Below are 23507 nucleotides of genomic sequence, written 5' to 3' on the forward strand. Positions count from 1 at the left end.
TTTTTGCCCTTATTTTTTGATTTTTGTAAAAAGTTTTTTTACTTGTTCAAACTAAAAACCCTAAAATTAGTAATATTTATTTAGGAGCTCTACAAAGAATAAGTTTGAAAGTTTGAAATAATATAGGCAATTTTGATTTTCGATGCAAAACATACAAATCGGTGCAATTCGATCTATTCGATTCAATTTAGATTGGTATTTTAAAATTCAATTTGATTCAATTTAAATTATATATATTAAAATTTAAATTTAGACTGAAAATATCAAAACTAAATATTTTTCAATTTGATTTAGATTTATATTAAATCCAAACCAAAAACCAAAGTCACTATATTCCGGTAATTCCACCATATCAGACTCCATAACAGTCAACATTCAGTATCATTCTGATTTCTGCATACATTTCTTAGATTAATACACTCACAATTCTTCACTCTTTTTCTATGTAAATCCCAGATTAATACACCCCCCAATTCATTATGGTGGAAAAAAGGAAACCTTTAATTCTTGCTTCCACTAAAACCCTCCTCAATGCACTATCTCAAAACCCCAATAACAACAACAGTAACAGCCTACAATCTGGTAATTGTCATGTTAATACTCCCTTATCTTCATCCTCTGATTCTTCTCCTTTATTTGTTCAAGTACAAGCAGGAATTCTTAAGTTTCCCAACAATAAAAATGAAATTCCACCCCGAATTTCTTCTCTTGATCATTCTTCCCTTATTGGTCTCCCCGTTGCCATCCTAAAACGCCTTGCCATAACTTCTGGCACTCTGGTATGTTTATTTTAACAAAATTTTGATTTTTTATTTGTGCCATTTTATTTTAACTTACTTAATTTTAGTATGAATGGTATTATTCAAAAATTGATGATTTTGTTTTGTGGGATTTTGTGTTCGCTTACTACATTTAATATGAATGGTATCATTAAAAAAGAGTTGATTATTTTGTTTTGTGGGTTTTTGCTTCAGCTTACTTGATTTCAATATGAATGATATTATTTTCAAGAAATTGATGATTTTGATTCGTTTGAATTTTATTATTTTGTTGGTGAATATAAATATTTTATGTCCGATGATTGGTGTTGTTGAAGAATATAAATTTTTTTTAAAGTTTGATGCATTTTGTTTTGCTTGTGTTGGTGGTGGGTTAAATTAAACAATTTGAAGAGTTTGATGTTATCTTCTTTTTCAAAAGTTGAAGATTATTCAATGGAATTAAATTACCCATCATTTTAGTAATTTTCAATATTTTGTGTTTGAAGATTTTTGTGTTAACTGTAAAACCTAAACAATTTACACACACCCACCTGAAGTTAGATGCATGAATTTCTAAAAAGCTTTCTCTGTATTGGTGTTGGCTTGATTAAATTCTTTAAAGAGCTTTGGTGTTGGACTGTTGGGTTAATTAATTAGCTTAGGAGCTTATTATATGCAGTTGCTGCTCTTGGGGTGTGTGATAAATCTTCCAGTACAAGGCAGTCTTTGATGCAGTAGAATGTTTCATGCGCCTTTCTTTTGTTTGATTTTGTTTGGGTTCCTAAAATAGGTTGGCTCAAAGATGAGTACATAGGAATGTAAACGATAAACAATTTGTTGTGCTTTTATTATGCAAACCAAGTTCAGGAAAACAAATAAACATGAGGTGTTAGCCTATTAGGAGAAGACTCACATCAGTTTAAATACCATTTAGCTTTTAAAATTTTTTTTTAAGAAAAGTTATTTTCCTCAAATATTGTTTTTGAGCCGAGGGTCTCACTTATCGAAACCTCCTTATCTCCTTTGACGAGGGTATGGTCTCCCATCTTCCAACCCTTCCTAGGATCATCACTTCTATGCGAGCGGGATATACCAGGTATGATGATGATGATAATCAGGATTCTACTCAAATATTGAGATGTTTATTGTGAAAGGATTATGATAAGGGTTTAGGAGGTTAGTTTCTTGAAGAAACATGTGTTCTTTAGATTGATGTGTACATATTAGCTGTTAATCATTGAAGGTCTCATATTTGCAGTCTTTATGATTTAAAATATCTCCTTTTTTTAATTGTGCTTTAACTTCTTTATTGATGGTATTCCAATGTGTTTTCCTTGAAATAGGTGCTCATCAAGAATCTTGAGACCAATGTGCAAAGGATCGGCCAGGTTGTAGTTCTAGATCCCCCTATTTCCCAAGATGAGTTAGTGCCTGATGAAGGGGCAGGCTCCTGTGCCGCTGATACAATGCTTGTTTTTCCATCATTAACTTTCTGCAAAAGCTACCTCTGCCCGTTGAGCCAAAATCTTGCATATCTCTCTCCTCTCTTGGCATTTAATGTAGACCTACATACTTCATGCTTGACTTCTCTTCTTCGCCATGGAAATGAGTCTTTGGCATCAATTTTTGACGTTCATGATTATGTAAAGAAAAGCGGAGGTTTGGAAGATTGTGCTGTCAATTTGAGGCTAGAGCCTTGGCCACATGTGCCACGATATGCATCACATTTAAGAATATCTTTTGTGAAGATACCTGAGTGTGGTACCATTGAGTCTCTTAAAGGAAAATCTTCCATCGAAACTATGGATCGTCAAGAAATGATTGATTTGGCGTTACAGGACTATTTCAACATTGATAGATATCTGGCTAAAGATGATGTGTTTAGAATTAAAATTGACTGGAATTGTAATTCAGTTTTGTGTGTCAGTTGTAGCCTGAGAAAAAAGAATGATCAAGGTGATATTATATACTTTAAGGTGAATTTTCTTTGTCATGGTCTCTAGTTTGACTGAATGGAAGATGTAACTACAGAATTCAGTGTCATAGTAACACTAAGTTGGTCTTTCTGCCTTAGGTTGTTGGCTTAGATCCTCCAGAAGAACCTATTCTTCGTGTTAATCGTGAACAAACTGCCCTTGTTCTTGGTGGAAGTGCTGCTGCTGCTTTTCCTCCAGATTTGTTGATCTCTGAGCCTGTCGATATTGCTCCTTTGCAGAGGGATACTATCAAATCCTTGGGATCCATTCTTACTCCACGTCTCTGTCCATCAGTATTTTCTTCAAAATTCGGAGTTTCCATCTTATTGCATGGTTTGGCAGGTTAATTTCTCTCTTTGTCTCATAGACTGATAGAAGGCTATTGTTTATATTTATAATGACAGTTGCATCTCCATACAATAAAAAGGGCAAAGTTGGAATTTTTTACATTCATTCATTCCCAATTATGAGATGTTTGAATCATGCATGTATATATACAAGCATTGTTCATGTTCTTTTCCTTTTTTAAAATTCACTTTTCGTTTTTTGATCTTCAAACATTCTGATCTTTAACGCCATAAGTAAATGGTAAGTGGAGTACCCTTTTTAGGTTTCACATACAAGAAAATCTCGTACTGGGATTGCTGTAGAACAATGATGAGGACTGATGTTGGTCGTAATGATGGAAATCTAAACCTTACCGAGGATTATGTGTCTATAGTCTATACCGTGCTTGGAGCTAATTCTGTTGCAATTGCAGGATCTGGTAAGAGGACTGTAGTCAGATATGTTGCTCGTCGACTTGGTCTGCATGTAGTGGAATACAGCTGTAATACTTTAATGGAAGCATCTGAAAACAAATCATCTTCACTACTTACTCAGGCCTTTAGTACGGCTCATAGGTATTCCTATGGTTGCAATTTTATCATGATTCTGTCTACTTTGTAATCCGATGTTGCCTCTTACTTGATGGGTGACTATTGTTTTTGCTAGATACTGTTGCCTGTGATTTTGTAGTCATATATACTTACCCATGGAAATTTTTTTAGGGGTGAGCATATGAAATAGAGGCATTTCATTTATACGTATGATTCTATTCATATGATTAGTAAGTCGGATGTATTATTTTGATAAAAAGAGGTTGGTATCTATCTTTTAATTGCTTTTCCAAACCTGTACCATCAGAAAAAGTATTTATTTTAGTCCCTTGTAATGCAGGCTTCCAATGTGTTGATGTTTATTTGGAGTGTAAGTCTGATTCCTTGGTTAATTTTTGATAAAACCCGAATTATTTTGCAGATACTCTCCTGCCATATTGTTGTTGCGACATTTTGATGTCCTCCGTAATTTGGCGTCAAGTGAGGGCTTGCAATGTGATCACACTGGTCTCGTTTCTGAGATTGCATCTGTCATAAGGAAGTTCACACAGGCAGTTGTCATGGCTGAAGAAAATTCTTATGAAGAAAAATTGAATGGTGTCCCTGTAAGTATCTTCATTTCAAATTCCTGGGTAGGGAAGTCTCTTTATTTATTATATTATATTATATTATATATGAGATGCGGATCTAGAAAGTTTAGTGAGAAGCCTCACTCCCCTGGTATTTGACTTAGTAGTAGCTGTGAAACCATTTGCTATTTTTTTTTTGCCTTCATTAATAAGCGTGACTATGTCAAAAGAATGTCGGGGAATAATAGAAATGTCCTTCGTTCTAAAAAAAATTTCTTGTTGAAGTTATGCAAACTACTGTTGGATTTGGAAATGATTTCTCTTTCACAATACAATATTCTTTTGTAGCAAATGATTAGCTGGTATGAACTGTTGAACATAATTTTGCCGCATTTTTGCTCTTGTATGTAGGCAACTTATATGTGAAGTTGAAGATAATGTTTACTAACAAGGGTCAATAAAAAACAACCTCTTTATTATCACTAACAAGTGTATAACAAGGGTAAGGTTGTGTACATCCGACCCAACTCCACCCTAGGTGGGAGCCACTTAATGGCATTGGGGCAATGAAATGTTGTGAAATGTTGTATGGCTCATGAGTTACCTATATGTTGACTGATCACATGCACTACTAAACCGTGAGTCCTTGATACAACCTGTTGCATTCATTCATGACGTACGTTTGTTATGTGATTTATTTGTCGTATTAATGCAGCAGCTGAAAAGTGTTGGAGCGATAAGGCAGCCATGGGTCTTGTTAGTTGCAGCAGCGGAGAGTACTGAAGGTCTACCACCTGCTATTAGACGTTGTTTTAGCCACGAGCTGAATCTAGCTCCTTTGACTGAAGAAGAAAGAGCTAAAATGCTTACAAAATCATTGCAAAACGTTTCTGAAATCTTAGATGATGTATGTTCAATTTTTATTTCTGATTAATTTTTGTTCTTTCATGAGATGTATCGAAACATCGTCTGTAGAAAAGGTTCAATGACATTGATTCCGCTGCAAAGATGCGTAAGTGAATATAGACCTTACTTAGTAGACTTGAGGAATGAGATCTAGGAGATGATAAGGACGATGGGAGAGGGAATCTCTAAAAAATTAGGATAAGCATCATACTGCAGACATAAATAACAATCCCAATATACCATCACATGAGCCTTATGATATGATCTATCTGCTTTAGTTTAAGCACCAAAACTGTATCCGTAATGCACTCTCGAAAGCACCTTATGCTAAAACCATACTAGCTCATGTTTTTGTGACCCAACAAAGTAACAGAAAAATTGCGAAATTCTCTTCTCAACTCAGAAGTCTGACCACAAAACTGCTAAAGTCTCTCACTGAAAGAAAAGATGAAACCAGATTATTCATCTATGTTTCACATAATATAAGATTAGGGGATAGAACTCTTATTGGTGCTGTACCTATAAATAAGGATTATCAAGGTCAAATTTCTTTTTATACAGTCATTATTAAAGGTGATAAATCATGGATACTTTTAACTAAGCATCATAAATTATTATCAACATAAGCGGTTGTAGACTATGGTACTGAGATTACCATCAGGTTTAACATTGCATAAATATGAATAAATACTAATTAAGGGGGGGTTAAATTTTTTTGAAATACTATTTTGACAGTATTTGCTGTGCAGGCTGACTTGGAATGTGTGGTGAAGGATATTGTTGCTCAGACATCAGGATTTACACCCAGGGATTTACGTTCGCTAATTGCTGACGCTGGGGCCAATTTGATTCCCAAGGATCTTTATCCAAATGACCCCGTAAAGACAGTTGATAATGATTCTCTCGTACACAATCCTGTCCAAGCTAAAACTGTTGAAGAGGATATTAAGACCCCTAGAAAAGAAGATTTATTAAAAGCATTGGAGCGTTCAAAGAAGAGGAATGCATCTGCATTAGGTGCACCTAAGGTACCCATTGATGTTCATGACTATATTAGTATATGATTTTTCACTGTTGTACAGCTTTTTGTCAATGAATTCTTACAATAAGGAGTAAAGATCTAAGTCATTGGGATTTTGTGCCTATCTCTGGGATTCAAAACAAAATTCTTTAGGTTTGCTGCGACAAGGGTCTGAATATGTGGCTCTTATCAAGGATCATTTCGGAAAGATGGACATTTTGTAGATGCATGAGATAGATGGATGAGAACTGAGAACACTTTTAGGATAGGATTTAAAATAAAGATATTTGGTTGAAAGTTGGAGTTGATTTGTGGTGTCTACAATGAGATTGTATAGTGTCTAACTGGTGGAATCAATTGTGTACACCTTAAAGTTGTCATACCAATCCAAATTTAATTCCCTGGGAAGGTCTATGAAATTTGCTTTGTCCGGCCTACTGCGAAACAGATAAAAATTCTAGGGAGACCCCTTTCGGACAAACCTCATAGAAAAAGGAAAAATTATTACAAGTGGAAAGATTGGTTAAAGCAATGCTCCATATAATTTATTTTATCGCTCTCCGACCTTTGATTGGTATCACCCTCTCTTCCCACTTCCATTTCCGTCATTCCGACACAAAGATAGATGAGAAGATCCCACTATTTATGGTAGAGTTTTGGCTTGCTTCAAGATCTAACTTTTAAATCAATCACCAAAAATAGACATACATGATACACCAAGAATGGTCATGCAATCCTTATGATCATGCACTGTTTTATCAATCAAGAGTCAGTGGTTACTGACTTGAAACTCCCGTTGATTATTGTCCAGCCTTAGCAAGTTGAGTTTTTCTTTTACTAATAGTAATATTGTATAGGCTTTATGTATCGTGCCAACAATCACAACTATGACAATTTTGAAATATGAACATAACCAAACAAAATGATGAAACAAGAGACTCATTGTCCTGGCATAAATCACCAGCATTAGAGTTCTTGTCTCTCATTAGAGTCTATTTCCTTTGACAAAACCAGTACCAAAGCATGATTAGAACTGTAGAAGTTAGCTTTTTGGAGTCTTTCCTTGTGGATGACCTGAAAGTAGAATAGTAGTAGTCAAAATTCCGTAAAAGCTGTTTCGAATAGAACTATAAGGGCCCACTTTAAATTATTTCTTCTCAACTATTTCATTCTCTATAATATTTGTGTAAAAGTGCTTGTTAACTTAATTGTGCTGTGGAGGGATTATAAGAAAATACTCATGGTGTTTCATGGTAGAATTGCTTTTGGTTCCTTCTTCACTACAAAGAATTGCTTTTATCTGATTGCCATTCTTTCACAGGTTCCAAATGTTATATGGGAAGATGTTGGCGGGCTTGAAGACGTAAAGAAAGCAATTTTGGATACTGTTCAGGTTTGTCTTGCTTGCATTTGACCAAACTGCTTTTACATTGCACTCTGTGCATAAGTTCTTCAATTGTCTACTACCACAATTAATTGTTCTTCAAAATTTCAAAATCAAAATCCAATTTGTTTGGAAAGTTTATTTTGCCTTGCTTGCATCAGCCCTGGAGTTGGTTTCATACCAGGACGTCTATGAGAGTACATAACTGATTCTGAATTTCTGATTGTATAAATGGAGTCAGCCATTTCATTGTTATTGTCAACCAGTGCGGAGGATAAAAAATTTCTGTGTAAATTCATATAGTTGTATCCTTTTAATTGCATTTACCAAACACTGTATTTGTGAGTCTTTTGACTTATGCAGTGCCTTCATACAACACAACAACACTGTTGTTGTTGTTGTTGTTGTATATGCCTTGAACATTGAAGATTTGAGAGTTTGAATATTATTGGGTGCTTAACAGTCTTTTTGATTGGAAGCTTTTAAATATGCATTTTATATTTGCAGCTACCTCTCCTACACAAAGAGTTATTTTCATCGGGGTTGCGTAAACGTTCTGGGGTTCTTCTTTATGGTCCTCCAGGCACAGGAAAGGTAAATGCTTGTCTAAAGGTTTAATTTTTCTTATGTTTTTACAACATGAACATACCTAGTTCAGATCTTCTGATTGTTAATTTCATGATAACTCAGACACTATTGGCAAAAGCAGTGGCAACAGAGTGCTCCCTGAACTTTCTCAGTGTAAAAGGACCGGAACTGATCAATATGTACATTGGAGAGTCAGAGAAAAATGTACGAGACATATTTCAGAAGGTAATTTGCTTTGATGCATGGTATCTTAGTTTTTAGTCCTCTAGCTGGAAGCAATAAACAAATAAGTGATCTTTCTTTGGCAGGCTAGATCAGCACGTCCATGTGTCATATTCTTCGATGAACTTGATTCACTTGCCCCAGCTCGAGGTGCTTCTGGTGATTCTGGGGGCGTTATGGACAGAGTAGTTTCTCAGGTGAAGATCGACAGATGGTTACTTGTAACTAGTGTGTTCTATTCTGTGTTTTAGCCTTTAATGATTACTCACTATGCCACTTTGTTTGTGCTAGATGCTTGCTGAGATTGATGGTCTCAGTGATTCTACTCAGGTTCATAACCTTGAAAAATTAGACATTCTATGGCTTTTCTTTTAAGGTATTGTCATTTTCCTTGTGCTACTCGGAAGTTTGATGTTACCCTATGATTGTTATTTCATTTACAAGGATTTGTTCGTAATTGGCGCAAGCAATCGCCCAGATCTGATTGATCCAGCACTCCTGCGGCCCGGAAGATTCGACAAGCTTCTATATGTTGGGGTTAATGCAGATCCATCTTATAGAGAGCGGTTAGTGGGCCGTATATCATAGCTGTACTCACTAAACTTCTTGCATTATTTTTTAATATGATATTATGCAGAGTCCTTAAAGCTCTCACTCGGAAGTTTCAATTGCACGAAGATGTATCTCTTTATGCAATTGCAAAACGGTGCCCTCCAAATTTTTCTGGTGCAGATATGTATGCTTTGTGTGCAGATGCTTGGTTTCAAGCTGCAAAACGGCAGGTACTTAAGGTGCCTGTATTACATAAAGATACTTATAGAAAACTTATGATGTGCCTTCATGTTTTTGTTATTTATATTGTAGGTCTCGAGCTCTGCATCAGATTCATCCAGCAATGACAATCCTGAGGACGCTGTTGTTGTGGAATACGAAGATTTCATCAAGGTGGGAGATATATGTAGTTTTCATAGTTGCATTAAGGATCATTATGTAGCCACATTGGCATTCAATTATTTTGGTACTGAATCTTCTTTTTATTTTAAAGGTGGCAATCATGTGCTGTTTTGATTCCCAAAGAATGACCGATCAATTTAAGCTTCATGATCAATGATCTAAAAGTATCTAAGATTTGAAACTATTTGAAGAATGTGCTTATGAAGCTTGTCTTTAAAATGCTATTTTCATCATAATATATTTTTGTGTGGATTCAAAATGGTATCAAATTATGTTTTTGCAGGTCTTAGGCGAGTTAGCCCCATCTCTCTCTTTAGCAGAACTTAGGAAATATGAGACGTTGCGGGATCAGTTTGGAGGAGGTTCAAATTGACACCTGCAGAATTGTAGCTTCTTTTTTTCTCATTTCTATTCCTTCCCCCATTTCAAATGTTGTAAATGGTTGTTAATGATTATAATTAGACGGCTGCCAACAAATGAATATCACACCAAAACAGATTACTACATGTATTTTTGTCAACTTATACGTATTTTGTCTGTCAAACAAAACTAACAGCTTATTAAAAATTAACAATTATTAAACATTACTATATTTGCTTTTCCTTTATTCTACATATTGCAATTTTGGAATTTGGAATTATAAAGCCTAAAACCACAAAATTATTTATGTTCATATAATAATTTTAAAATTAAAAACAAAATTTTTAGGAATTAGTCAAAATATTATAGGTGGTAGAATATTCCCTTTGATTATAGGCTGTAAATTAGTATTAGTTGCCATATTTAGTTTGTTCTCCTGTTTATATTAAACCCTCTTACCAGTAATTTTTAATTAATACAAAAAATTTCAGTATTCACTGTCCAAACACCCAATTTCCGCAAGTCCATAGTGTTTTCCGAGGATCTATAATCGGTCCACCATATCGGTGTCATCTACCCATTTCCCTTGATAAAAATCTGATATTCGAAATTTCTTTCTTTTTTTTCTCTAAAAATTCGAAAAGGTGCAAATTCTCTGAAATTTGACATTCTCTCCTTCTTTCATATGGTCAAGTATCTCACCATCTTCAAATTACTCTAAAATTGTTTAATTTGATAAGTAAACAAACACTAAATCGGTCTGCTATTTATTTCTAAAAAAAATATATTTCAGAGAGGAGAGTGAGGATTATTGCTGAGCCACATGAAAATGGCGACCCTCAATCAGCTTCGACAACAGACCGAATGTTGCCTTGATATTTCCGGTCAAGAGACTGAATGTTGTCGTTCGCTAAGAGGATGCTTTATCTATGACGATGGAGGAGTTGGATTCAACAATTGGAAAAAGGAGAATAGAGTAAAAATGAGAAGAATGGATCAGCATGTAAAGGAAAGGGAAGGTATCAAACCAAACTTTTGTTTTTATATGGCGGCTACACAAAAAAAAAAAAAAAAAAACAAAACCCAAGTCCTACAACAAACTTCCTAACCTATTTGACCAAAAAAATGTGAACCCCAACTCCTTAAAGCCCATAATTCTTTTATTTCCAAAAAACAACCCAATGAAGAAGGATCGGGCCTACTTTGCAAACCACGTCGATGCCCGAAAATTTGAAAAAAATAAGATTATTTAACAACTTTATTCAAAAAACAAGCTTCGTTCAAATTTTATTACCAAAATAAGCGTCCTTGGCTCCAAAGCTAGGCTTGGTGTAAACTCGCTCTTACTAACGGCGAATTAAAAGAAATGGTCAAAATTTTAGTCAAGGGATATGTCACTGTTACTAACAGTGACCTAATGTTTGACTGGTGTAAACTTGTTCAAACATAATGTCGCTGTTAGTAATAGCGACATATCCCTTGACCTAGTTTGACTTTTGTTGATCTTTTTGTATGATTTAAACTAACCGTTGTAAAATTGAAAAATAGCCGTTATGAAGTTGAAAATAGCCGTTGTTAGTATGTTCTATAAATAACTCCATCATCTCCCTACTTCATTGTATCCAAACTCCATCATTTTTGTTCTAGTTAATCGATTTTGAAGGTAACATAAAGTATTATGTTAGTATTATTCTCAATTTATAAATGTTAATATTATTTTTGAATGTTTATTTATGTTACTATATCATATGTGTTCCGTAGATGTCACAGGAGCATTCTATTGAAGAGCTTAGTGATTGTGGTTATGAAGTCGAGATTAATACAGATTGGAGCGACGTCGATCCTGGCCGTGATTTTGTTGCTTGTCCTTTCAACTTAGATGAAGGATTCGGATGCACGTACTTTAGGTGGGTTGCTCCGAAGGGTACCAAATGGCTTGAAAAAGAAAAACAAGAGCTTAAAGATGAGTTATTTAATCTCAAGAGACGAATAGATGATATGGAACATAGGAAAGAAGAAACTGAAAGGATTATGAGAAAGTTGAAGAAGCAATCTTAGTTAGCCGTGGTGGTTTAACTTAACGAATGAACTATGTAATTTGATATGGATTCGTTGAACATGAATGAAATTGTGTTGAATTTTCGAGAGCATTTTCCCTATTTGAATATGATTGTCTGTTTGATTTTGATTAAATTCATACTTAATTCTTAGCGGAATGATTCATCGCCGAAAACTCTGAATAATTAACATTATTTCATTCATAATAAACATGTGATAATACGATAAAAATATATACATCTACATATACATTACAAATTATACACAAAAGTCCAAATGTTACAAATATTAATATGTACAAATGTAATATATACAAAATGTCACTAATGTTCAATATATACAAACAGTATACTAATGCAAAACCTCCTCCTGTACCCTGCCTAACTGTGACGGTTTATGACGCCTCGTACGATAGTAAGAGGCTGTCGCATGACGCTCGGGTAGGGGATGTGATTGATACTGTGATGATCCAGCACCCTGTGAAGACCCGGCACCATAGTCGGGGCACGTTAAGTCTACCTCCTCAAGATGAACGTCGGCATGATGAGGAGATGACCCCTGCTCGTCCATAGTGGTGTCGGGCACAGCGACTTCTGGAATGAAGTGCTGAAACTGTGTCCCTAGAAGTATGCCTTGGGCAATCTCCCGTACAGGCTCCTCTTGGGTGGAGCTGATGACAAATGTAATGCCCTGTGCCTACATTATGACCGAAGTATTAATGAAATGTATAACATGTAAGTTCTATGGATAATAATCAACGTTGAAGAATACTTACAAACTGTGTCATCGTCGGTGCTGCGGGAGCGTACTGAGCTGCCGCGATGATATCTCGTGGTGTCATCCATCGAAGAGTGCTGGAGAGGAACCACGACATGTAATCTGCTGAAGTAGGTGCGCCTACAGCCTCGATCGACGCACCTTGGGCCAGCAGCTCCAGCCTGTGATCCAAACGAGCTATATGGCGCCAGTTGATCTCCAACTAGTTCTTGGCCTCCCGACCCTTGCGTGAGCTGTGATGGAGATCCGCCACTGTGTCACAAGGCGGCGGGATGCCCTGTACCATCCCAAATTGGCGCAGTACGCGCTCAAGGAGATGCACTTCGACTATGTCGAAGCATATCAAAGGTATAGAGGCTCTCCACGCCCCTGACAAGATACCTGAGTGCTGAGGCAATGCAGCTTATGCCTTAGCGGGGTAAGGGTCCCATTGAAACTACACGTGAAAACGCAATTAATAAATTACACAATGTGATAGTTACAAGACTAGTTGTAGTGAAGTTTTTACCTAGTCAGCTCAAAGTAGATCGAGGTAGAACCCCATGTCCGACCCTGTGTAGGTCCTTGTACGTCTATCAAAGGACCACCGCGATCCATACGACACATGTTGGGGTGGAAGCATTGGTAGCGCAAATGCACCACGTCCCACACTCCTCATCGGTTGTACGACTTCCACTTCATCGCTTATGGGATAGTCGATCGGGCGCTAGTCATGGCTTTAGTCGAGCGGTGGTGCCAAGAGACAAATACCTTCCACCTACCTCTATATGAGGCTACTGTCACTTTACTTGACGTAGCTGTGCTTACAAGGCTTCCCATCGAGGGACATGCCGTCTGCATCGTTGGAGGCCAACTCTCGAGTTGGGACTGTTAATATTTCCTCCTCTATTCATTTGAAAAATTGTCTCTTCATTCTCAGCCTATCTCGTAAATTATTATCTGTTAGTCAATTGAATAAAGATCTTAATTGTACTGTTCTCATAACCTCTAATGGGTGTATTGTGCAGGATGCTTAGACAGGGACAATCATTGGGCATGGTACTGAGAAAAGAGGCTTATACTATGTGGATGGAGCGGTTAATTGATGATATGCCTAGTACAATTATTGATGATATGCCTGATATAGTGCCAACTGATGAGATAGTGTATGATGATGTGCTTAATGATATACCCAATGTTGACTTAACTAATAGGTATGAGTTACCTCCAAGGAGCACACGAGGGATTCCATCTAAAAGATATGATCCAGATTTTGAGGCCCAAAAATCCAGATATCCAGTGCAGAAAGTCAGTGAAGAAAATATGTCCCAAACAGCCATAGCATTCACTGCATCCTTATATTCTTCTAATATTCCCAAAACTACTAAAGAAGCCTTGAATGATGAGAGATGGAGACAAGCCATGGAAGACGAATACTCGGCACTACAGAAAAATGAGACATGGGAGAAATGTGTCCTTCCAAAGGGAAAGAAGAAGGTAGGCTGTAGATGGGTGTCCTCAATCAAATATAAAGATGATGGGTCTGTTGAAAGATAAAAGGCTCGATTAGTAGCAAAGGGATATACTCAGATATATGGAGTTGATTATTCCGAGACTATCTCCCCGGTAGCCAAGATAGACACTATCCGAGTCCTATTTTCTATTGCAGCTAACAAAGAATGACCTCTATATCAGTTTAATGTGAAAAATGCTTTTCTTCATGGGATTATTGAGGAAAAAGTGTATATGGAAGCTCCACCGGGATATTCTCAAGAGTTTAAGGAAGGAGAGGGATGCAAGCTAAAAAAAGGTACTTTGTGGCTTGAAACAGTCACCAAGGGCTTGGTTTGGAAGATTCACCAACGCAATGAAGAAGTTTGGATACAAGCAGAGCAACTTAGATCACACTTTGTTCCTAACGAGAGTGAGAGATAAGATAACGTGCTTAATAATCTACGTGGATGATATGATTATTACTGGGAATGACGAAAGAGGAATCACGGAGTTGAAGGAAAAGATATTCAAAGAGTTCAAATTGAAAGACTTGTGCAATCTCAAATACTTTCTTGAAATTGAGGTTCTTATATCGAAGCAAGGGATCTTCATTCACCAACGAAAGTACATTCTCAACTTATTGGCAGAAGCTTAAATGCTCGATTGCATACCTGCTGAGACGCCGATTGTAGCAAACCATGGTCTTCGGATCCTTGAGGGGGCAAAACTGGCCAACAGAGAACAATATCAAAAATGGTGGGAAAGGTTATCTATTTGGCTCACATAAGACTAAATATAGCTTATGCAATAGGAGTGGTGAGTAGATTCATACATCTTCCACAAGTTCAACATATGATAGCAGTGATGAGAATCCTAAGATACCTGAAGGGTACAAGCAGCACAGGAATATACTTTGACAAAAACGATCATCTTGATTTGATTGCCTACATAGATGCAGATTGAGCTGGAGATCATGATGGTAGAAAGTTCAATTCAGGGTACTTTACTTTGGTCAGTGGAAATCTGGTAACCTGGAGGAGTAAGAAACAAAAGGTCGTAGCCCTATCAAGTGTGGAAGCTGAATTTAGAGGGATCGCTAAAGGGACCACTGAAATTTTATGAATCCGAAAACTCATGAACGAGCTCGGTTTTCCACAAACCACAACATGTGAATTATATTGTGATAATTAGATAGTCATCAGCATCTCAGAGAACCCGGTACAACATGACAAAATCAAGCATGTTGAAATTGATAGACACTTCATCAAAGAAAAGTTGGAGAACAAAATCATCAAGCTTCCTTTCGTAAGATCAAAAGATCAATTGGCCGACATCCTGACTAAAGCAGTTGACACCCAAGCATTTGAAGAGACTTTATGCAAGTTGGGCAATGGTGCACCTACTGTCCAACTTAAGGGGTAGTGTAGGAATTAGTCATAATATTATGCTTGATTCTAGCAACCGATTATGGGTAGTAGAATATTTTCCTTGATCATAGGCTGTAAATTAGTATTAGTTGCCATATTTGGTTTGTTCTTCTGTGTATATTAAACCCTTGTACCAGTAATTTTTAATTAATACAAAAAATTCAGTATTTACTGTTCAAACACCCAATTTTCGCATTATTTATTTCTTCAAGAACTTCATCAAATGAAAATGATTGCTCATTGGTGGTGATAAATACAATACAATACAATACAATACAATGCTGAGTGGAGTATATAACAAATAAAATAAAAAAATTAAAGAAAAATACATGTTCATGATTTATAAACAAGGATGAAGACCATGATTTATTCCAGCTAGTCTCTTGAGAGATCGTCTCTTAAAGAGAAGTATCTCAAGCCAAGCCATTAAAGATTAATTCCTACTTATCGTATCTTAATGCTTACTTACCATATCTTTTAATGCCTATTTTTAATATCTTAAATGTCTATTTACATCATTCTTAATGCCTACAACCCAATTGAAAATGGTCTCTCAAAAAGATCGTGTCCCACCACAATGTGTGAATTCATAAACCCTAGAAATTCAAATACTTCTAAGATTAAGATATACTCAACCCCTGATTACCCAACTGTAAATGAAAAATACAACCAACCTTATAAGATTAGGATTTTCGGATTAAGAATTAAACCTCACTAACTGGACCAATGTCCTTGCCGCCCCAATCATACCCTGACTCCCCGACTCACCACCTCCCACTCCTTTCTTATTCGGCAACAATTTAGTACTTTCGATTTGTGCTGCTACTTCCTTGGAGCCTGGAGCCTGGAGCCTGGAGTGTTCATTTTACGACTCATTTCTCACTATGAATCCATGATTCTGCATTGATACTTGATATAGAGAGCAAAAGAAAATGAAAGATGGTTCCAATTACAAAGAATACTTGGCTGGTTTAATGGCTGGTGTCTCCACCGTCATCACTGGCCATCCTTTCGATACTGTTAAGGTTTCCCCTTTCCCCTTTTCTTGTTTCTGCATTCTTTCTGTTACTCTTCCACTGTTTCATTCTGCTTAACGTCAATCAATTCGTATTCTAATTCCATTCTTTTTAAAGCTTGTGATTTGGTTGAATGGGCTGCGTTTATCGTTGTCCAGTTTCAGTTATTTGCATAATTGTACTGATTATAGTAATCGAGTAGGATTTCAATTTGGGTCCTTTCGTGCCTTGTTATATCATTGTAGATCAGTGATTGAGAACTCTAATTTAATTAGAAATATGTCTGAAATGCAACAACAAAAGGACTAACTTTATCCCTAAAATACCCAAGAACAATGTTAGCAAGGTACTTGATCAAACAAATCAAAGATAAGAAACAAGAACAATAATAAACTAAGACGCAAACTTTATTGGGGTTCACCAACTTGGACTAAATGGAGTAAATGCATGGAGGATTGCACTAGAAAAAAGAGAGAGAAGAGGAAAGGTAAGCTGTGTTTGGTCTTTAGGGTTAATCAATGAGATAATCATCTTAGGTTAATGTGCAAACTCCTGTTTTTAATAGCAACTATAAGGATTTTATTAAATGATCCCTAGACAGCCGCATAAACTGGTGCGAAGAAACAGGGGCTGCAGCAGCCGCATATTGCTTGTCCGAGACTTCGAGCACATATTATCAGGTCCTACATTCTATTATATCTGGTTGGCTGCCTTGTTCAAGGCGTTTTGGTGCCTTGTTCAAGCATATACCCCTGCACATACTTGTGACTCATACACAAACATGCAACATCAAACATACACACCTCCTAGAATCCTGAACACCAAACTCGACATGCTACAGTGCACACTCAAGTCAACAAACACCAACACCAAGTTTTTTGTGGTGAGATAACTAGGAAAATTGGGGTGTTGAACTGTTGATTGGAGGATTTGTAGCTGGGATTGGTATTTGGAGAATGATATACTCTAAACAAAATGGTTTAGTAGCTTTCTCATGGTTGATTATATTTAATGATTAATGATTCATATCACGTTTTTTTAGTTCTTCTGTTGGGATGTAGACGAAATAAATGGAGAATTCACGTGGACGATTAGTTGGAATGATTTGTTGGTATATATAGGCTTCCAATCTTTTTGGTATTAAAGGTTTGGCTTTGTTGTTATTGTTGATGTGAGGTACTGCAAAGTGCAATGAGATCATTAATTCATTACTAAGGGGTATTTCAATAGAAGACTAGAATATTGGCGGCTCGAATAGAAGTCTTTGCCTTTTACAATAGATGTTTGCAGCATGATCTGAATGCTTGTAACGATTGCTATAGTGAGTTCAATTGATGTTAATAGGTGTTTCTGTGCTTTGCCCTATTCAGAAATCTCTGAATCTCAACTTATTTTCAGTTCCGCAAAGCAATTTTTTGAGAGTTGGGATCCCTATTAATCATTAACTGGCCTTTGGTAAGAGTGATCATGTCGATACCCGGGCATGGGGGGCCTATATTGGATATCAATCATAAACCTAAGATTATCGGAAAATAACCGAGTTGGAAATCTGGATACTTGGGTATCTAAGTTTATTGGAAAATCATCCCTAAGAGGCGAAATCATAAGATAGTTTGACCTGTTCAATATCAAAATCCCTAGACGCAAAGTTACAAATGCTTTGCATTTCCTGATTTTTGTCTTTCTTGACTGCGCAGGTAGTTAGTGGCTTAAAGTACAATAACAGATTGTTCAAAGACATATCGTCTTTTTATTTTAGCATCTAACAGAACGTTGTACATGATGGAGATGATGTTCGATCTTGTAGCTCTTATTATCTGTCATGATAATGTGGATGTTTTTCGTCAAAACTGGCTTATTTGTGAAATTGCTCTGTTTTTTCAGGTGAAGTTGCAGAAACATAATACTGAAGTACATGGTATCATCAAGTACAGAAATGGATTACATTGTGCTGCTAGAATATTCGAGAATGAAGGGGTATGGATCTCTGTTCTCCAGTTTTAAGGTTAGGAATTTAGCTATCAGAATTTTTGCTGTGATATCACTTAAATTTTTCTTTCCCTCAAATCAAAAAAATAATCCTTGAAGAAAAACCCTTCTCAAACTTGTATTTGTGTGACCTAAGTAGCCGTGCTTAGTAATTTCCCTAGCTTTTGTATAGATTTTGTACTTGCCTTGGCATTAGTTAGACTGAAGAAAATAAAACAAAACTGGGCCAGTAATCTCCTTGTTCTTTTATTTTTTGTTGGGCTTCTCTACATTTCATTCTCTTCTCTATTCCTATTCCAATTCCATCCGTCTTTACTAATGCACCTTTAAGTTTCACTCTTCTTACTAACTTAAACCTCGTAAAGCATCAACTACCAAAGCTATGTTGTAGTGCTTTCAAGCTTCCAATTTTTCCCTTTTTTTGGTTGAGCTTGGCTGTTGTGGTTTGAGGTTCGGAACTTTTGTTGGGAAATTGATGAAGGCTTGAAATCCTTGATCCATATTCCCCGCTATTGCTTCTCTATTATGTTTATATAGATGGTAGTAGTGCAGCCGTTGGTGGTGGTTTTCTGAGTAGCCTCAAAAACGCAATGAACTTTGGGTATCAATGCTGTGTACAAACTTGTAACTTAGTGTTGGTGTACAAGTTACCTCTATGTAAGATTCCTAATCTGGAAATAATTTTCTGCTGATTGGGAAGCAGCGGTGACTGATTGTTCCTCTCTTTTGCCACCATAAACTTATCATTTCAAGAAACATGCCACTCATGTTTAGTATCCTTGTTTTAATTAGTTTGTCACGATCATTTCAACAGGTCAGAGGGCTTTACAGAGGTGCTACCTCTTCTTTCATTGGGATGGGTTTTGAAAGTTCACTTCTTTTTGGCATATACTCGCAAACCAAACTATCTCTCCAGGTAAAACTCCTCTCCCTGATGCTCAAAAAGCTTGTTGCTTTCTTTTGTAAGAGATCAATTTCTGAAATTTTTAGTCAAAAGATTCTAATGTTATCTGACAGTAGTCCGTCCTCATAGTTTGAATTTCAATGTTTTCATTTCCGACTAATCTATGTTTTCTCTTATTTATTCATTAATATGAAATCTTTTCTTAAGGCTAAGCTGCAAAGTTCTGGTCCAGATTCCATGGTCATTATTCCATCAGCGGCCTATTCTGGAGCTATAATTAGTTTTGTATTATGTCCAACTGAGCTAGTGAAGGTAAGAGAGATGCTATTCATGAATATAATACTCTATGCTCTTCTAAGTTGTGATTTTGAGCTTCTCCAGTGTAGGATGCAAGTCCAAGGAACTGATTCTTTGATTCCGAAGTCCGGCACTTATAACGGTCCTGCTGATTGTGCACTTAAGACTCTAAGAACTGAAGGGGTGAGGAATCTCTTTTGCTATCATGGAATTTCCTGAATCGACAGACTGTTTATCCAAGAGCTTATTGATGATGGCTGATGTGTGCAGATAACAGGAATTTTCCGTGGAGGGATGGCAACCTTTCTTAGAGAATCTTTGGGGAATGCTGTATTCTTTAGTGTTTATGAGAATACCCGACATCTGATGCACTTACAACTCAAAGATGCTTGTACAGAACATAAAGGCTTGGCAGATTTGGGGATTGGAATCATCAGTGGTGGCCTTGGAGGTGTTGCTGTAAGTGTAGTTGATTCACTAGATTCCTTGTATTTCGCATATCTTCTTTTCCCTTTATTACCATTTTTTAGACTTCATTTGCTGACATATGTGCTTTCGCCTAAAAAATCCAGTTTTGGTCTGCTGTTTTACCGCTGGATGTGGCAAAAACCATGATCCAGACTACTCCAGACCCAAACTACTCTAGAAATCCTCTCCGAGTATTAAACATGGTAGTATCAAACATCAATCTCTCTTTCATCTTTAGAAGATTCTTATTTCATGAATCACTCAGCAAAAATTTTACTGATCAGCTGATACACTATATATGTAGGTTTACAAACAAGCTGGCTTAAGAGGGTGTTATGCTGGTTTAGGTCCCACAATTGTAAGGGCATTCCCAGCTAATGCGGCAGCAATTGTCACCTGGGAGTTTGCCATGAAGCTATTAGGCATCAGACATGATTAATCGTCGTCTTATTGACTTGTTACAGTTACGGAAATTCATTCGTGGCAGTTGCGGATCAAAGCAGAGTGATATGATCTGATGGGAGCTTAAAGATCAGAAATTTAATACTTCTACTTGAGAAGAAAGTCGGTATTTTTGATACTTGAACGCGAATTCAAGTACCAGAACTCTGAAAGGCCTAGTAATTAAATTAGGCTTATGATTTAATTTCTTAAATTAGCTCATTGATGTTCATTTATTAGACTTGTAAACTTCTTTTGCTAAGGCTTTGTTGTGTTGGATTATTGCAAACATTTTATTCAATCATAAAATTCTTAATACTTGGGTAAACGGCACAAACCAATTACAATATTCCATTCTTCAACGCGATAAATGACTCATGCACACGAGATTTGAAGATCTAATATACGCAACCTTACCATCGTTAGTGATAACAAAGAAATTGTTTCTGATTGATTCTTGGTAGCAAACATCTTTTGCAACTTTACCTAAATTATAAGTGTAATAGTTCTATTTATATGGAATATTATATTTAAAGAGAGTGAAATTTGTACATATTTTTTATAATTATCTACAAGTTAATATGTATTAGATTCAGTTTTATTATTTACTTTACTTTTATAATTTTTTATAAATTGCATTGATAGATGTTAAGTCTCATACAAGAACATATTTTAAAAATTGCGCAAAAAGTAATCGGGAACATTAATTGATAAGGTGAGATCACTTAATATTTTTAGTAAGTTAAGAACTTATCTCAAGTTGAATATCAATTATGGATATTGCTACTTTAATTTTTTTAATAAATAATCTTTAAAAATATAATTATTAATTTTTTTTTGCATATGGTAAGTTTGATGGTACAAGTTAAGACAGTTCACAAATAGTCCTATGTATCTAAACCATCATCCAACACCATGCATGGTGCTTATTTGCAGTGTTACAATAACATAACATAGCCTGTCAATTTATATTCCCACTACAATAATCTCTGCTACTTAGATGTTCCAAAATAAATTATCAAGCTAAGTTTTCTTTCATTAGAAAAATGTGTGTTGAACACAGCAAAATAAATAATTGTGAAAATAAACAATTTGGAAATATCATATATACTTTTTTTTTTCTTGAAAAGTTATATAGACTTTAGTATCTTTATAAATTGTAAATATCATTAACAAATATTTGACCATTTTTTCTTATTTAATACTCACAAATAATTCCTTTTATTTCTAAATGTAACTAATAAGGCAAAATGTTACTCCTTTCCTTCTCTTTGATTCTTCCAATTTACTTTTTGTCAATTTTTGAGTCTCAATATATCTAATTACATATGTGTCATAAAAAATAATAAAAATTGTATTATAAAAGACAATACATTAAAACCATCTAACAATACCTCTTATATTGATATATTTTATCTTATATAAATCTTTTAAAAATTTTATTTCTTTAGTGAAATATTCTAAGTGGAAATAACCTTTAGAGAAAAACATAAAAGTGTTGGAAATTTAGGTATTATCATCTTAAATAATTAGTATATTAAAATTAAAAGCAAATAATGTAAGATTTTAGTGAAAATAATAATCACCTTTGTAATTGCAATTTTTGTTCAAACAGCAATATATAGAGAAAAACGAAGATATAATAGATAAAAAAAAAGAAAAAATCTAAACCATATATGAGATATTTCTCACAAGATTTTTTTCAAATACAACAAATAAAGGTGTTTAAAAAATAACTCATAAATAAGGGAAATCTCTGTTGAAAAAAACTAGGCTCTGATCTATTATTATTCATCTAAAATGAGGTGACTTAATATGATCTTAGGATCTCAAATTACTTCACCTCAGTTTTGTTCAACTAATACCAACTTACTTTTATTTGATTGAACGATTTACTTTACCAACATGTTACTATCTCCGTTCTGAATACCAGATTGCGACATATTATGTGGAAAATAAATATCGCTATTAATAACAAGTATTAATGAAATGGTGGAAATATTATTTTTTTTTTTTTGTGCTACTGACATATTGTTGAACTAAAGTTATTTCTATTGAATAGAACTTACTTTTACTAAATATTATTCTACAAAATGAATTAAATAGGGCTTCATAAACTTTTTGGGTGCTCAACGAACAAAAAGAAAGTACCCTTAATTATGACATTTATTGCTTGTGTAAATATGTTTTCTACTCATTGACTTAATTTTCAAAGAATTTTGCTTATGAGCATTTTGGGGCATTTATTTTATTAATGAAATTATTATTTAATTTTGAATAGTAAGCTAGAAATGTTTTAAAATTTTGAATCTATAAGTATTAATTATATTGCTTAAATTTAAAATTCATTATCAATTAATCAAGTATGAAAATATATTAGGAGTGTATAATTTTTAGTATGTTTTATTTAATTTAATAGTTTACTTAAAATTTTTTTATCTTTGAAATAGCTGTTTAACTATATTATTAGTTTAGGGGTTGATTAATTTTGCCTTCTTGAAAAAGAAAAAGTAAAAAGTTGTCTTTAATTCCTTTCCAACCACCTAATTTATTTCTCCTAGAAAAGATACCCTAAACCTAGGACAACACAAGGTTCTTCTATGTTCTCCTGTTTTTAATCATCCTTCCATCACTACTTTCCCATTCATGTCTATATATCCTCCATTCATTACTTTTGCTATTTTTGTTAGTCGTTTTCATTCTACATTTTCCACCTACAAATATTTTTCAATTTGTCACCACAATTGTTTTGCCTTTATTTGATGCAAAATACACAAATTAAGGATTATTTTCAAATAAAATATCACGCGTATAAATAATATAGATGAATACAACTTGGTCAGGTTTAATTTTGTAAAAAAATTATTTGTCCTAATTTTTTATTTTCTTGTCGTCTTGTTTGATTCTGTAAAAATAATTTAATTAGATTAACATATAAAATTGGAATTGTCATAAGGTGATTTTTTTTAATGGGTAGTAATTGATTTATGGATACATGTAGTTTTATTACAAGACTAAAAAAAAGAGTTTAATTATGG

At 35.0% G+C, this 23507-nt stretch overlaps 2 protein-coding genes across 6 annotated transcripts; both read left to right on the forward strand.

The window, feature by feature from the left end:
- The first annotated feature begins 324 nt into the window (after window positions 1–324).
- On the forward strand, window positions 325–9818 carry LOC130823882 (peroxisomal ATPase PEX6). 4 transcript variants are annotated; one of them, XM_057688701.1, is made up of 16 exons: window positions 325–779; window positions 2105–2737; window positions 2836–3079; window positions 3498–3639; window positions 4037–4220; window positions 4900–5091; window positions 5840–6118; window positions 7433–7504; window positions 8003–8089; window positions 8186–8308; window positions 8392–8502; window positions 8597–8635; window positions 8750–8871; window positions 8943–9087; window positions 9170–9250; window positions 9543–9818. In XM_057688701.1, exons 1-16 carry the CDS (start codon window positions 480–482, stop codon window positions 9630–9632), a joined length of 2844 nt encoding a protein of 947 aa, XP_057544684.1. In that variant the 5' UTR covers window positions 325–479; the 3' UTR covers window positions 9633–9818. The 4 variants fall into 4 exon arrangements, with proteins under 4 accessions (XP_057544684.1, XP_057544685.1, XP_057544683.1 ...); XM_057688702.1 differs by lacking the exon at window positions 9543–9818 and adding an exon at window positions 9351–9443; XM_057688700.1 differs by lacking the exon at window positions 9543–9818 and having other exon boundaries at window positions 9170–9443.
- Window positions 9819–16004: 6186 nt separating this feature from the next.
- LOC130824211 (mitochondrial arginine transporter BAC1) lies at window positions 16005–20787 on the forward strand. Of its 2 annotated transcripts, none has more exons than XM_057689117.1 (8): window positions 16005–16379; window positions 18255–18347; window positions 19174–19275; window positions 19471–19575; window positions 19645–19743; window positions 19831–20019; window positions 20133–20231; window positions 20333–20787. In XM_057689117.1, exons 1-8 carry the CDS (start codon window positions 16287–16289, stop codon window positions 20465–20467), a joined length of 915 nt encoding a protein of 304 aa, XP_057545100.1. In that variant the 5' UTR covers window positions 16005–16286; the 3' UTR covers window positions 20468–20787. The 2 variants fall into 2 exon arrangements, with proteins under 2 accessions (XP_057545100.1, XP_057545101.1); XM_057689118.1 differs by having other exon boundaries at window positions 16054–16379; window positions 18255–18375.
- The last annotated feature ends 2720 nt before the right edge of the window (window positions 20788–23507 follow it).

The sequence above is a fragment of the Amaranthus tricolor genome, chromosome 9, assembly GCF_026212465.1.
Source record: "Amaranthus tricolor cultivar Red isolate AtriRed21 chromosome 9, ASM2621246v1, whole genome shotgun sequence".
NCBI lineage: Eukaryota > Viridiplantae > Streptophyta > Magnoliopsida > Caryophyllales > Amaranthaceae > Amaranthus > Amaranthus tricolor.

Bases quoted from the DNA above. Each gene is read 5' to 3' on its own strand.
- LOC130823882 (XM_057688700.1), top strand. From the start codon at position 480: ATGGTGGAAAAAAGGAAACCTTTAATTCTTGCTTCCACTAAAACCCTC. The intron at 780-2,104 runs GTATGTTTATTT...TCCTTGAAATAG, and splicing joins CCATAACTTCTGGCACTCTG to GTGCTCATCAAGAATCTTGA. The intron at 8,090-8,185 runs GTAAATGCTTGT...ATGATAACTCAG, and splicing joins GTCCTCCAGGCACAGGAAAG to ACACTATTGGCAAAAGCAGT.
- LOC130824211 (XM_057689117.1), top strand. From the start codon at position 16,287: ATGAAAGATGGTTCCAATTACAAAGAATACTTGGCTGGTTTAATGGCT. The intron at 19,276-19,470 runs GTAAAACTCCTC...TCTTTTCTTAAG, and splicing joins AAACCAAACTATCTCTCCAG to GCTAAGCTGCAAAGTTCTGG. The intron at 20,232-20,332 runs GTAGTATCAAAC...CTATATATGTAG, and splicing joins CTCTCCGAGTATTAAACATG to GTTTACAAACAAGCTGGCTT.